General features: G+C 49.2%; 1 protein-coding gene across 4 annotated transcripts in view; it reads right to left on the reverse strand.

Annotated features, from left to right (window-relative positions):
* Positions 1-14631, reverse strand: part of PPARD (peroxisome proliferator activated receptor delta) — a 31013-nt gene that overhangs the window by 1122 nt on the left and 15260 nt on the right. For 3 of the 4 annotated variants that reach the window (XM_067531472.1, XM_067531469.1, XM_067531470.1), the window contains 5 exons: positions 8537-8767; positions 7428-7579; positions 6426-6564; positions 4826-5028; positions 251-701 (listed from right to left, as the gene is read on the reverse strand). In XM_067531472.1, coding sequence (XP_067387573.1) covers positions 251-701; positions 4826-5028; positions 6426-6564; positions 7428-7579; positions 8537-8666 — 1075 coding nt within the window. In that variant the 5' untranslated portion in view covers positions 8667-8767. The remainder of the gene's footprint in view (positions 1-250; positions 702-4825; positions 5029-6425; positions 6565-7427; positions 7580-8536; positions 8768-14631) is intronic. The other variant, XM_067531473.1, reaches the window with a different exon arrangement.

The raw sequence follows: 14631 nt of genomic DNA on the forward strand, positions 1-14631 counted from the left end.
GTTATGGCCCAACTGTGCATCAATGCCAGGGAATGCACAAATCTTGGGAGTCACTGGAAGGCTTCAGTTTCAGGTTTATGTTGTTCTCCCCCCAGTGGCCCATAGCCCCAGGAAACAGAACACCCACTCTGTAGCGCACTGATCCCGTTCCCCAGAAGGAATGACCTCAGACCAACTCCCCTCAACCCATACAGCCACACCCCATCCCCAGCCTTTGTAACACATGCATGGCGGAGAGGCCCCAGTTCACCTCCACACAGGATAATGGCAGCTACGAAGAGAGATAGGTCACTGTCATCCAGCTCCAGGGAGTTGAACTTCACGGCAAACTCGAACTTGGGCTCCATGATCTCGTTGAAGGGCTTGCGCAGGCTGCGCAGGAACTCGCGCGTCACAAACCCATTCCCGCTGGCCACCAGAAGCCCGTCCTTGTTCATGATGGAGGCCAGCATGGCGAAGATGGCCTCATGCACCCCATACTTCAGCAGAGTCACCTGGTCATTCAGGTAGAGCCCGAGGAAGCTGGGAATGCTCTTGGCGAACTCGGTGAGTTCCCGCACTGTCTCCACTGTGGTGCACTGGCAGCGGTAGAAGACGTGGACCCCAATCTCCTTGTACGGGGGGATCCCGTTGACAAGCTGCTTCCAGACCAGCCCCTTTTCTGCCTGCCACAGCGTGTCTATGTCATGGATCACAAACGGCTGCATGAAAGAGAAGCTAACAGTCAGGATTTCTGCAATAGGGCTGTACTGAGTGACTGCACTTTTACCTATCTCTGGTGTGGAAGATCATTCAAAACCCTCCTTGTGTCTCCCCAACCTTCTCTTGCATGTGCAGGCAGCTGCAGCTCCGGGCCTCCTGACTGCACGGAGTCAGCAGCTACGCCCTGTAAATCCAGCCCAGAAGCACTACAGAGCAGTGAAGGGCGTGTGCTACTAGCAAGAAGCCTGGAAGCACCAGGGCCTCTATTTCTGGTCCTGAAGCTGGCCACCTCTGCTCCTATTTCATCAGCAGCAAGGCTGAGTGCAGTAAGACAGTCACCAGGGCAGAGGCAGTAATAGCACATCTGTTGACTGCTGTGGCAAGCTGGTTAACTTCCAGCTGGCACGTTTGCATTCTATGCTGCACCCAGAAAACTGCTGAACTGCAAGTGAGAGAGAAGGATTGCAGCATTTCGTGAAGCTGAAGAGAACTATCACTCATCTGCCTAGGTTACTTTTAAGCCGTGGCTGTTGGAGATGCTGGTCAGCTCCACGACTCCAAGCCAACCTTTGCAGAGCATCAGGAACCTTGAACGGTGGGAGCATGGCGCTGTACGTGAATCAAGTCAGCGGGGAAGGGAGAAGAGGGTGAATTACTAAGCTGGTTTCATGGTGGAGAATGCTGGTGCAGGGATATAACTACATCTCTGAACGGCAAAGCACTTCTAAATTGGGGGCCTCCACACGGTGAACCGCACTGCATCCTGATGAGCAAAGCTGGGGAACCTATCCAGAAAGACATTTCCTCAGTACAACTCCCTACCCCCCACCCCCCCCAAAAGAAAAAGTAATGAAAAAATCCATCAACAATGTCAAATAATTCATAGACTCATAAAAATGTGGGCCTGGGATGGACGTTGAGAGATCACCGAGTCCAGCCCCCTATGCTGAGGCAGGACCAACTGTATCTGGACCATTCCTGCCAGTTACAGTCTATTTCAGAAAGACATTTCTTTTGGGCATATGCAAGTCATTAACTCCTTGGCACCAGAAGTCAGATTCTCCTGAAGAAATCAATTGCCAGCAACAGACATGCTGAAAATCACCCGTGTGAAAGGATAAATGGACTTGATGTAGTCAGTGGTGATTATTAATTTATCACTGGTTAACCTGTTCTTAAAAACCTCCAATGACGGGGATTCCACAGCCACCCTGAAAAGCCTACTCCAGAGTTGAACAATGCTTGGAGTTGGAGAGGTTTTCCAATATCTAACCTGAAGTTCCACTACTGCAGATTAAACAGATTGCCGTTTGTCCAACCTTCAGTGGACATGGAGAACAACAGATCCCTTTCCTCTCTATAACAGCCCTTAACACATCTGAAAATGTATCAGTCTAGGTAGGTCGCCTCACTTTGACCACTAACCACTGATAACTACTCTGAGTACAATCTTTCAGCCAGATGTGAACCCACCTTATAGTAATTTCATCTAGACCACATTTCTCTAGTTCCTTAATGAGACTGTCACATGGGATTGTGTCAAAAGCCTTACTAAAATCAAGATATTTCCCATCTACAGATTTCCCCCCTCCACTAGGCCAGTGACCCTGTCAAAGAAGGAAATTAGTTGGTTTGGCATAATTTGTTCTTGACAAAAATCTATGCTGGCTATTACTTATAACCCTATTAACATCAAGGTGCTTACAAACTGATTGTTTCATGATTTGTTCCAGTATCTTTTCAGGTATCAAAGTTAGGCTGACTGATCTATAGTTCTCAGGTCCCCTGTGTTCCCTTTTTAAAGATAGGTACTATGTTGCCCTTCTCCAGTCTTCACCCATCCTTGATGAGTTCAAAGATAATCGTTAATAGTTCTGAGATTGCTTCAAGCTAGTTCAAGTACCATAGAGTAAATTTCAGACCCTGCTGACTTGAATACATGTAACTTATCCAAATATCCTTTAACCTATTCTTTCCCTATTTTGGCTCGTGTTCCTTCCCCTTTGTTAATATTAATTGTGTTAAGTTATCTGGTCACAACTTACCTTTTTAATGAAGACAAGCAAAATAATCTTTAAACACTTCAACCTTCTTGATATCATCCACTATTCGCTCTCCTTCCCCTCTAAGAGGAGGACCTACACTTTCCTTCATCTTTCTCTAAATACATTAGGAACAAAAGAACATCTTACTGCTCTCATGATCCTTGCTAGGTGAAAGTCATCTTGTGCCTTAGTCTTTCATGCTTGTGATATTCTTTTATACTCCTAAGCATTTCATCCACGTTTCCACTTTTTGTAGGATTCCTTTTTGTTTTCACGTAATTAAATAGCTCCTGATGGAGCCACCCTGGCCTCTTGCTATTCTTCCTAGCCTACTTTTGCATAGTTTGCTGTTGTGCCTTTAATATGGTCTGTGAGAAACGGAGAGCTGTTCTGAGCTCCTTTTTTCCTTAGATTTTCTTCCCATGGGACCTTAACTACCAGTTCTGAGTTCGTTAAAGTCAGCTTTTTTTTTTTTTAAGTCCACCATCCTTATTTCACTGCTTTCACTCCGCCTTTTCCTTAGAATTGTGAAATCGATCATTTTCATCCAAATTGCCTTCTACCTTCAGATTCACAAACAATTCCTCCCTGGTAGTCAGAATCAAGTCTAAAATGGTTGTCCACCTAGCTACTTCCTTCACCTTCTGAAACAAAAAGTTATCCCCAATATATTCCAAGATCTTATTAGACGTATTGTGTTTTGCTGTATAACTTTTCCAACAGATGTCTGAGCAGTTAAAGTCCACCATTACCAAGAGGTCTTGTGTTTTTGATATTCATGTTATTTGTTCTAGAAATGCCTCATCCACCTTCTGATTTGGTGGTTTACAGAGGACTCTACCATCACATCACTCCTGGTTTTTTCCACTTTCATCTTCACCCAGAGACTTTCAATTGATCTGCCTCTGGACTTCAGAACAAGTGTATGTATTCTTAATGTATAATACAACGCCTCCTCCCTTTTCCCCCATCTGTCCTTCCTGAATACCCACCATGAGATTTATCCCACCAAGTCTCTGTGATGCCATTTAAATCATAATTTAGCCTATATACTTAAACTTCCAGTTTTTCCTGTTCATTCCCCATCCTCCTTGCATTTGTGTCTGCACATCTAAGATATTGAGCAGATTCCCCCCCTCTCTCAGTCCAGCTTGTTCTACCTGATGCATTTGTGCAGAGCAACATTTAAATCCAATTTTCAAACCTGGGTGTCTGAAGTTAAGCACCTAAATCCATATTTAGGCAGCTGAAAGTGCCTGGATTTTCAGAAATGCTGTGCAACCAGGGAACTTTCTTTTGGGTGACTAATCATGGGCTTCACTCTAAGCACCCAGGTTTGGAGGAGACACGGTTGGCTATGGCCGGCACTGGATTCGGTAAGCACAGGCCAAGGACATTAGGAGAATTTATCTGAGCTTACTTGAAAATCCCCTTTCTCTGAGTAATAAGGATCTTAAAATGGGTACAGCTGCAAGCAGGCTGAAGCACCTCCCCACTACAATGGGCCTGTGGCCCTTACCATGACAAATGGCTTTTTCCGGGGGTGTAGGAGAATGCTGTGTGGATAGGCATGAACAGCAGGAGAGGCTTGGCTGGATAGGGAGGGTCATTCGTTCTGGGCGCTGGCCCCATTTATACACTGCACGAATTTAAAAATACAGCTGGAATTTTCTGCCAGAGCTACAGACGGGCACATTTAAATATATACCACACCCCTAGCTGTATCCTCTGACAGCCAGTGACAACAGAGCTGCATTCTGCTTAGGTTCGCTACAGTACAGCCCTCAGGGCCTGTGCGCTCTCTGTGGCTGTTCAGACATTAGGGAGAGCTCAGGGTTGCATTTCTGGCCATGTCTGATCAGCAGGGGAGGTGGCAGCCCAAATATATACCTGATGTCTAGTAGCTGCTGTGGGTGAAATAACCGGTGTTAATCAAGGTACCAGCAATGCAGGTGGGTATCTTTAGGCCTGATCCTGTGACGCGCTGACAACACCCCCCCATCCTGAACTAGAAATAAAGGCTAGCACCCAGCGCTGTTACTAGCCCTCTGGTTTGCCCACCTGGGAGGAGCACTCACCGGGGTGCTGCTGGTCTTCCCGGTGAGGATGCCTCTTGCCTTCTTTTTGGTCATGTTGAAGTTTTTCAGGTAGGCGTCGTAGATGTGCTTGGAGAAAGCTTTCAGGTCGGCCACCTGCCGGTTCTGGCAGCTGATCTCGCTCGCCGTCAGACCTGCTACAAGCTTCCTCTTCTCTGCTTCTGGCATGCGACCAAAACGAATTGCTGTCACATAACAAAGTGGGCATGATCAAGAAGTCCCAGGAGAAACCACAAGGGGTCAGAGATGCTCCTGAGAGGGGATACACATCTGCACTGGCCTCAGTGACACCAGCTCCTGGCAGTAAGCCCTCTGCACAGGAGGAACCCCTGCTCCTATGGGAACTCCTGGTTTAAAGCCATCAGTGTGACTGAATCAGCACAACACCATGGGGCACAGCTGGGACTCCTCCAGCCTAAGCGCTGCCTTGGTGCACCAGTGTTGTTTACTGGAATAGTCATGATCACCACAAGGTCCAGTGAAGACTCAGTTTAGATCTACACTGCGAGCTCTACATTACGTTAATTTGGACTCTCAAGAGACAGAGACCTACTCTTTGGACAGGCGCCGCTCTTAGTTCAGTAAAAAGACTGCCAGGCTTTAAGCTATTGTGTTTTGGATAAAAGCACAAGAATCATCTGTTCTGTTGCTTCCTGCTGGGTCAGCCCGATACACAGGAAGGAATGGAAACTGTCCGTTCCTATGCACACTACACATCCCAGAAACAAGCCGTAATAAGAGGTTATCGGCTTGGCTCAGTGCCAATACTGCAAGAGATCAGCACTCAAACCACGGCCCAGGCTGCTACGGACGAATGAGACCAAGGGGAAAGCTGAGGCCAAGCACTGAGTTTGGAACACACTAGACTCTCAGAGCTACACAGGCCTGAATCCAGAGACAATTCAGCCCTTAGCATAAAGTGCATTGCGTGCAGTCCTTCACATAAAAGTCCTCTCTGCTCGGAGTCAACTCGAAACAAAATCCTGGCCTCCGCACTGTTCCGTTTGTGCCGCTCCAGAGAATGTTTACAGAGTCCATTGGGGAGTCCCTATACACAGGAGAATCCCTGGGTGGTGTAAAGGTGAGGGCTCCCCCTGACATGGTGTGCATACTACGCGTGTGCAACCTTGAAGCTGCTCTGATTTGCCCCAAGGCCTGAACTGGCCTCCCCCGACCCCTCAAGATCGAGATAGAAAATATGGCGGGAAAGTACTTACACCCACCCACAGCCTTTCCAGTATATCCAGCATCGCTGAGGCAAACAAGGATCTAACCCTTTGTGTCCCATGGACCTTTCTGTGAGAGCCAAGGGCTTGCTTTGGTGTTTTTTTTCCCCTAAGTTTCCCCTCGCCCGCTGGTTCTTGGGCAGCGTTCTGTGCGTCTGGCTGCTGAGAGCTCAGCGTGAGGCATTTTAAAGGGGCAACGATTGTCAGAAAGTGCCAGGCACCTGGCTTCTTGAAATCAGGCCCCTTTGCGGAGTCTCAATTGGGTGCTCCACTCCTTTCTGAAAACGTTGAGTACAGACTTCCCAGTCCAGCTCCCCGAAGCGCCACCCACACCAGGGGCTGGCTGCAGGCCTCACCGTTGTGTGACATGCCCAGCGAGAGGCATTTCTGGAAGCGGCAGTACTGGCACTTGTTCCGGTTCTTCCTCTGGATTTTACAGTTCCGCTCACACTTCTCGTATTCCAGCTTCATGCGGATCGTCCGACGGAAGAAACCCTGCGGGCAGGAGAGAGGGAGGGAGTAAGGAGAGAGAAAGCAGCATTACTAACAGTGTTTCGGAGCAGCGCCAGTTGATGCCTGCAAAAAGAGCCTGCAGTGCTCCAGGCTTAGCACCGCTCTGACACTTGGCGTGGAGGCGGTACGGACAGCAGAGAGGCAGCCAAACTCTTCTCACTCGGTAACACTGGAACAAATAGAACCTCTATGACAAGGAGGGATGATGCAGAAGGGATTGCCGAGGGCTGGGGAAAGCCTCGCTTGATGTTTTGTACACAAGTCGAGGAACCAGGCTGTTGCAATACCACATGCTGCCAGCAGGGAGAGATGAACAAACAAGTTCCAACTTTCCACTCCCTCACTGTCTGCTCCAGCGTTTCCTAGCCCTGAGGAATGTTTGGCAACACCAAGGAGCTGGCTAACCAGCCCCTCCAACATCTGCTGCGAGGGAAGGAATTTTATAACCACGCTCAGGCTATGGCCAAAGCTCACAGGGCGATAAGAACACATGCTCACTGCTGACCTGCGACATAGATCAGCCAAGGAGCCTCTTGAAAAGCAAGCCCAGTGGTCCTTGGGATTGTTCAGAGCTCAATTCTTACACAGTTTAGGACCCCCAGACAGTTGCTGCCTCTCCAAAGACAGAGCCTCTGCCCTTTCTGTTACTGCCTGTCCCCCCACTCCCCCAGAACAGGTTTCATGATCCATTAACACCACAGCCCCACTTGGCTGCAGAGTTAAGTGCAAGAGCAGAAGTCCATGCTATTAGGACGTCAGTGGGTTTCAGTTTTAATTCTCCTGGGTAACACAAGGGCCCACAGAGCAGCCCCAGTGCCTTTGCAGCGGACGGCCTGTCTGCGTACCTTGCAGCCCTCACATGCATGCACTCCATAGTGAAATCCTGATGCTATGTCCCCACAGACCCTGCATTCCACATTCAGACTTGTAGGGGATGCCTCCTCACAGCCCATCTGGAGTTGGTCTGACAGGGATGGAGAAGAGCTCTGGGACAGGTCTAAAGGGAGACAAAGAGGAAACAAACATGTTTTTAGGCTGCGGCAGCATGCACGTGGACAGTCGGCTTTTTAGATCAGGTTACTGGCTTCTGCATGTTATTGGTGGTAAACACCAGGTTTCATAGTGTAACCATGTCAATCATTTCTGTTGTTGTCTTCCTTTTGGCATCTGGATTCAGGCTGGACAATGAAACTGAACTGGTAAATTCCATATTCCCAGCTCTCAGGCACTAGCAAGATGCTGTTGTGCTGGGCGAAAGATATAAGCAACAACAACAAAATGCTCGCTTCACAGCGGACTTTCCTTCCTCCCACTAAACCCCACCCGCTAAATTTTGGGCCTAAAATTAGTTGGGGGTCCCTTTAATTTTCATCTTCTGACTCTCAGTGAGCGGCAGAGCAGAGCGAATCACCTTCTTTCTAAGGAAACGATGAAACCTTTCGGGAGCTTGGCTGCCAGTGAATCAGTTCAGAGAAAGATTAAAACAAGCCAGACTCCATTCACATGCAAGTCCCTCTGCTGCTCAGCACGTAGGAACAGACCAGCGCCGGGAACATCTGGCAGGAGCCAAGTGCTGATGTTTCAGAGGGAGGCAAGCTTCCTCCAGCACTTCCTTCATATCCTTATCCTTATCCACGGGGCAGGAGATTCCTTCCCGACTCGAGACAAGGCCAAAGGGAGATTCCTCCTACTTTAACCTGGAAATTCTGTTCCTAGTTACACAAGCATCTGGTCATTTTCAGCATCATTCAGCTCGAGCACACTCGTCCGAAAGCCTGGCGCTGTGCAACTTACTCCTGACAGGGCTGTACCACTCTGGCCACCTGCATGCTGCGGGGTTTGTTTCTTTATGCAGGCATTCTCCATTGAAAACATGGTTTCCACCCTGTGAAGCCAGCATGCCCTGCTCACTGGATGCCCCTGCTTGATACCCAGCTGTTCCCCTCCCACTTACCTGTATAGCTGCTAGAAGGCAGTGAACTATCCGGTCCTCCACTTGGGTCTGAGGCTTCCCCTACTGCTATCACTGCTTCTTCCTCTTCCTCCTTCTTGACCTCAGGTACTTCCTTCTGTAGCTGTTCCATAACGGATCGCCCCTCAGTGCCAAGACTGCAGCCCCTGTCATAGCTCTGGCATCATCCGCGTCTGTCCGGAGATGGACCCCTACCAGGTTGTTCCTGCTAGCCTATGGAAAAGATGGGAAGACATCAGAGGTCATCAGAAGTAGAACAGCCTTTATGCTGAGCTCTGACCTCACTGGCACTCGATCACACAGCAGCTGGGAAGGAGGGAGAGAGGATATAACCCCGCTAGCCCCACTCTGGCTTCACTACCTATCTAGAGAAGGAAGCAGGGCCAGGGGCCTTTGGTAGGTTATCGCTGTGGCCAAGACACCTGCTTCCTCCTTAGAAAGATGCTTCTCTCTTCAGACCCTGATTTTTACCAGCCTCCAGTACAAACAGTCCACCTGCATGTATTCATTCAGAAAGCATCTTGATTTGTGGATTTTACAGTCCCCATTTAGAGCCCTATATCCACATGGGCCCAGACCGCACGCCAGCCCAGAGGCAACACGCACTGCAATGCAGTGGAGGGGACTGGAGCCCAAGATGCCAGCCCTGTCCCTCCTTTTGCAGGTCTCCAGGTACTAGGAATGCTACGGAGATGTCCAGCTACAGCTCTGGGTCGGAGGATTTGATGTCACGATGGAGCTACCACTGTTGGCTGGGGAGCTGTAGCTAACCTTCAGCTGGAAAAATGATTAGTGTGATGAGGGCGAGGGAATAAACAGGAATCCTTCAACCTAATTATACATGGGTTGGTCTGTATGCCTGCCCGAACCAGACATCAGACTGGGCCACAGAAATTCACCTTTCTGCAGAATCATAGCCATGCTGCAGGGCAGAAGCTGGGCATATCATCAAGTTGGGTCCTTACAGAACAACACTGGACTGACTGGAGGAATGACACAGGAACTACTGCCTGGTTCATTAATATTTACAAGCAGGTGCGGACACAGATGAGAAATGCACTTTGGCCAGGGGAGAAAAGGAAGGCACACAAGAGGCCACCACTACTCTGGATTATATTGCACAGTCCTTCCAAAGCTCTCAAAGCGCTTGGCAAGAGAAAGCCAGTATCATGCATCCCATTTAACAGAGAGTAAAACTGAGGCACAGAAAAAAGCAGTGACATGCCTATGGTCACACAGGGAGCTAGTGGCAGGGCTGGGAATCTCATGCCCCATCCACTGAACCACAAGGTCTATGTGAGCGCATTACATTCCACTCATTAGGTCTGATCCATCCCCACCCACCAAGCTGACAGCTTTAACGACATCACTAGGAGAGAGACAGGGAAACAAGTTTAGTGCACCATGCAGCAGGCACTGCAAGACAAAAGCTGAAGGAAATAGCACTGCACCCAGTGACTGGCTAAAAGCCACAGTCTCTCTGCTGGCAACTTGCTAGGGCGACAGCCTTCGGTGGGCCTCTGGGATCGTGCTGCAAGAAGTTACAGCATTTCTATTGCTGCTTGTTTATTTTTATTCATTTATGTTGTAACTGGCCCCCATTCCTCTGCCAAAAATCAGTCATTTCAATATTTTCCTATTGCTCCACACAGCTGCCGAGCCAGACTCCACCACAAGGTCTAACAACGGCAAAATCTGGTGTACAGTCCAGCTAGTGTCTTAATCCTGGCCTTCCTCTGAGAGGATTAGCAAACTAGCTCCTTGCCTCCCCATGCGTCCCCTCCCCTCTGACGCCCCCCATCTCCTCCCCAAGACACACTGGGCTAAGGGCTAAGATTTGCTTTAGACACACCACAGAGTTGATGAAAAACCTCACAGTAACAAAGTTATATGAAGCGTGAGTCGTGCATCATCTGTACAGAGACACCTCCAAGCCAGGTACCCCTTCCACCACCAACCCAATAGCCAAGGGCTGGGTACTTTGCCCTCGGTGGCTCAGCAGGTTATTAACTACTGTGCACAAATGCCATTCTCCCAGCTCTTGTCAAGCCCTAGACCTCAAAATCCAAACGGACTCGAGCCCTGATGGTTCAGGCCATTGGCTCTGTATCCAGACACATTCGCCCTCCAGCCCAGGTCGGCATCAACAGGTTACGTCTACACTGCAATCGAAGACCCGGGCAATGGCCGCATTCCGCCCTGGTCAGCTGACTTGGGCTGCGGGGTGGAACTCGGGCTCTGAGACCCAGTGCGGGGGGAGGTTTCTTTCAGCCCGGGCTCCAGCCCAAGCCCAAATGTCCACACTGCAGTTTTTAGCCTCGCAGCCAGAGCCCCGTGAGTCCAATTCAACTGACCCATGTTCTGAGACTCTGGGCCACAGGTGTCTTATTCCAGTGCAGGCAGACCAACAGGGGCCCCGTCTACAGTCAAAGTTGCACCGCATTCGCTAAGGTGTGGTTTTCAAACAGATTCTGTTACACTGGTGCAACTCAGGGAGCGGATTCTCCCCAGTCAGCTGCAACCTTACATCAGGTTGGCCTGGCTGGGTAACTTCACATGCACGAATGAGACCAACAGAACCACTGAAATCCATTAAAGAGTGTCCACAGAAAGCTCTGCATCACTTGAACCACATTTTTGTTTTTAAACTCATTTAAGTGAAACCAATGCAACCCCTGCGTGTAGATGAGCCCTGAAAGCGAGCTGCCATCCACTGGCAGTGGGGTGGCCTGTGTGAACTCAGTTGGATCTCGGATCCTAGATGAGAGGTGGCTAGACCCACACAAGTGCAGCTCCGCAACTGGCACTAATCAGCCTCCCCACCCTCGCCTCCCACCTTGCTGGGAGCAGAACCGAGAGGCATTGGCAGGGCAGTAGAGGCAAGCTTGCCCTGACGCTGCCTATGCTGTATATAGTCCATACTGTCATTGCCTTGGGCATCTTATTCAGCTGGAGTAAAGAAACAAGACAGTCTTCCCCTGCTGGTCCTCTTACCCTCCTCTTTGCTCACTGCATCCCACCCTCCTGGGAGACGTGTGTATGCACATGCATACTGCCCTTCTTCTACCGCTGGGGGGGGCAAGAAATCTGAGTTTCCGCCCCACTTTGGTCCTGCTGCCAGGGGACGAGACCAAAAACTACAAACAGCCTACAAGTCCTTGAAGTGGCCCAGGGCTGTAGCACCCAGAGAGATCACTCGTATTACTTGAGCCAACTCATCGTGGAGGAGCTGAGGAAAGTTGTCATCGGTGTCCTTTCCTGGAGGACAGGAAGGCGGCCTGTGCCTCATGAAAACTAGGCTTTCCTCGGCATAATTCCACACCCAGCTTGTTCACTTGGGTTGCATCCAGCTGCTTTTATTTACACGAGCGCTCGCAGCACAAGGCAGGTCACAGCTCACAGGCAAGGAGCAAGGTCTGTGGGACAGAGGAAGGACAAGATGGTGTCGAGGGAAAGATCACCAGTCAAACCAGAGGAGGAAGGCAAATGCACATCGAGCTCTGCACCTGAAATCACGTAGAGAGCCAGCACTCGGAGGGAGTATGAGTCCCAGGCAGGAGCCCTGGACCCTTAAGCCACTGTTCAGTGAGAGTTCCCCTCACCTATGAATTTCTGAAGGCAGGAGTGCTTTGATTGCAAAGGCTGAATTCTCCCTCTTCCCAGGGGTTTAGCTCTATGCACAGATACATTTCAAGCGTCGGGGAAGGTACATTCCAGGCTCCTGATAAGCATAACTACCCCGTTTTAATTTGCAGTGGAGCCATGCCGAGAATAGTGTATGCTCTTAAACAAGTGCAGAGCGCTCCCTTTCAGTGCCTCCTCAAAAACACTGAGGGACCATTCACATGCCGTATTATTGTTGGCATCCTCTCTCACACACCCGCCTGGCACGATGTGACACACACGGAGGGAAAACTAGTCACTGTAGTTTGTGTGTAAGGAGCTAAATCTTTTTTTTAAATACCTATATATATAAATGAATACACAAGCTTCAGGCAAACCCAGTCGCCTGGAACAACATCTGGTGGAGGGGCTGGGTGGGAAGGTCCTGGTAGGAGAAGCTAATAGTCTACAGTGAAACCCACACACAAGCACATTGTTCAGCCTCCGATTAGCCATTTTTTGTCTCTGGGATCCATCTGTAAAATAATATTACACACCCCTGATGGCTGGCTGCTCTGGGTAGGCATCGCCTGGACGTTCTATTGATTGCTTCACACAATCAATCAATAGGAAGCGAAGGAAGTGGAGGGGAGCAGGGCACAAAAATACAGTGAGAACTGTGACATGTTTTGAATGATCGGCGCCCAGAGCACAACATAGAAAACCAGACTTCTGCATGGCCATGCGGTTAGCAGGGGCCTTGTCTCTCAGGGGTGCTGGCTGACAGCGACAGAGTAATCTGCTGGAGCCTTGGTGGCCTCTATGAAATGAGTTGGGGAGGCTCAGGCTAATGATAGAGAAGGTTGGGGCACAAGCCCGGGAGAGCCAGGTTTGATTCCCTGCTCCACCACAGACTTCCTTGGGTAAGTCCTTTAAGGTATGTCTACACTGCAACAGAACACCCGTGGCTGGCCCATGTCAGCTGACTCGGGCTGGAGTCTGAGGCTTGGGAACCTTCCCTGTCACTGGGTCCCAGGCTCCAACCCAAACGTCTACACAGCATTTTTACAGCCCTGCAGCCTGAGCCTAAGTCAGCTGACACGGGCCAGCGGTGTGTGTTTTATTGCAGTGTAGACATATCTTGGTGTCTTTGTGCCTCAGTTCCCCATCAGTACAACAGGGATAATAGCCCTGCCCTACCTCACACTGGTGTGATGAGGATAAATACATTAAAGATGGGGATGTGCTCAGGTAATGGGAACGAGTACCTCCCAGGGGATTGTGTCCACGTCACAAATACTGTATCTTCGGTGGCTCTAACTACCAAGATGCTGAAGTCCCCTTTCGTCTCTAGAGACAGCATCACAAAAACATAAGCCATGCGCTCGTGCAGGCAGCTTGCTGTGCTGCTGCCTATACTGTACCTGTCCCATGGTCAGAGGGCTGTCAGTGTGACATATTTCCCAGTACTGAGTAGAAGCTTCAGTATCAAATCCATTAAGGAAGAGGTTGCTTCATAAAAATATTTAAACACGCTCATTACAAGTGGCTGAAGAAACAAATGTGCCAACACTTCAAGAGCTGCCACCACACCATGTAGCTGCCTGACCTTTGCCCATCTTAGGCGATTCACTATGCCGTTGGGCATGTGGTGTTGATTACACAGGGCCTGATCTTAAGAGCTGTCAAGGGCACTCGATGCCCAGAGTTAGACAGAACACCAAGAAAACTTCCCAATAGTGAGATCTTTTACCCCTTACATGGAATAACCTCCCAGGGAAGGGGTAAAAATCACATTGTTCAAATCATTGAGAACTACAGAAAACTTGAGATTATACAATAGGGAACAAGGTCAATTCTTTGGAACACGGATGGTCATTTTCTGTGTTTGTACAGTGCCTAGCACAGCAGGGCCCCAATCGCAGTGGAGGTCCTTAAGCATAACTAACAAACATCCCCTCCCCTTTCAGTTTCTTCTCCAGACAGCTTACAGAATCACAAACCATTTTTTCCCCCCAGATGCAGGCACTTGAAGTAGAGCACCCAAATAAGTCCACTGATTTTCAAAGGTGCTGAGCACCCATGATTCCCAGTGCAGGTGCTCAGCATCTCTGAAAACTCAGGACATTTTTATTTTGGTACCTAAACACAGATTTAGATGCCTAACTTTAGGCACCCAAGTTTGAAAGGTTCAGCCACAAGCTTTGACGTTTCATGCCAAAGTCTGCTTTACTTATTGAGGAAAGTAGCAAGCATCTTGATTTCTCTCAGCATTAGAATCTTTCACCATGCCCCGAAGGTTAATTTGCAGTGTTAATACCCAGAGATTAGACGACAATTGTGCCCCGTCTCCAAAGATGCTTTATGTAGATGGTTCCAAGGCAGTAGGACAATCAGAATTAAATCCTATCACGCAAATCCCTTCAAAGGATGGTGTTTGCTGATAGGACAGTTTGTTTGGATCACAAAGATTT

This window comes from Emydura macquarii, unplaced genomic scaffold (genome assembly GCF_026122565.2).
Source record: "Emydura macquarii macquarii isolate MOO-44397 ecotype Brisbane River unplaced genomic scaffold, CSIRO-AGI_Emac_v2 contig_3220, whole genome shotgun sequence".
In the NCBI taxonomy this organism is placed as follows: Eukaryota; Metazoa; Chordata; order Testudines; family Chelidae; genus Emydura; species Emydura macquarii.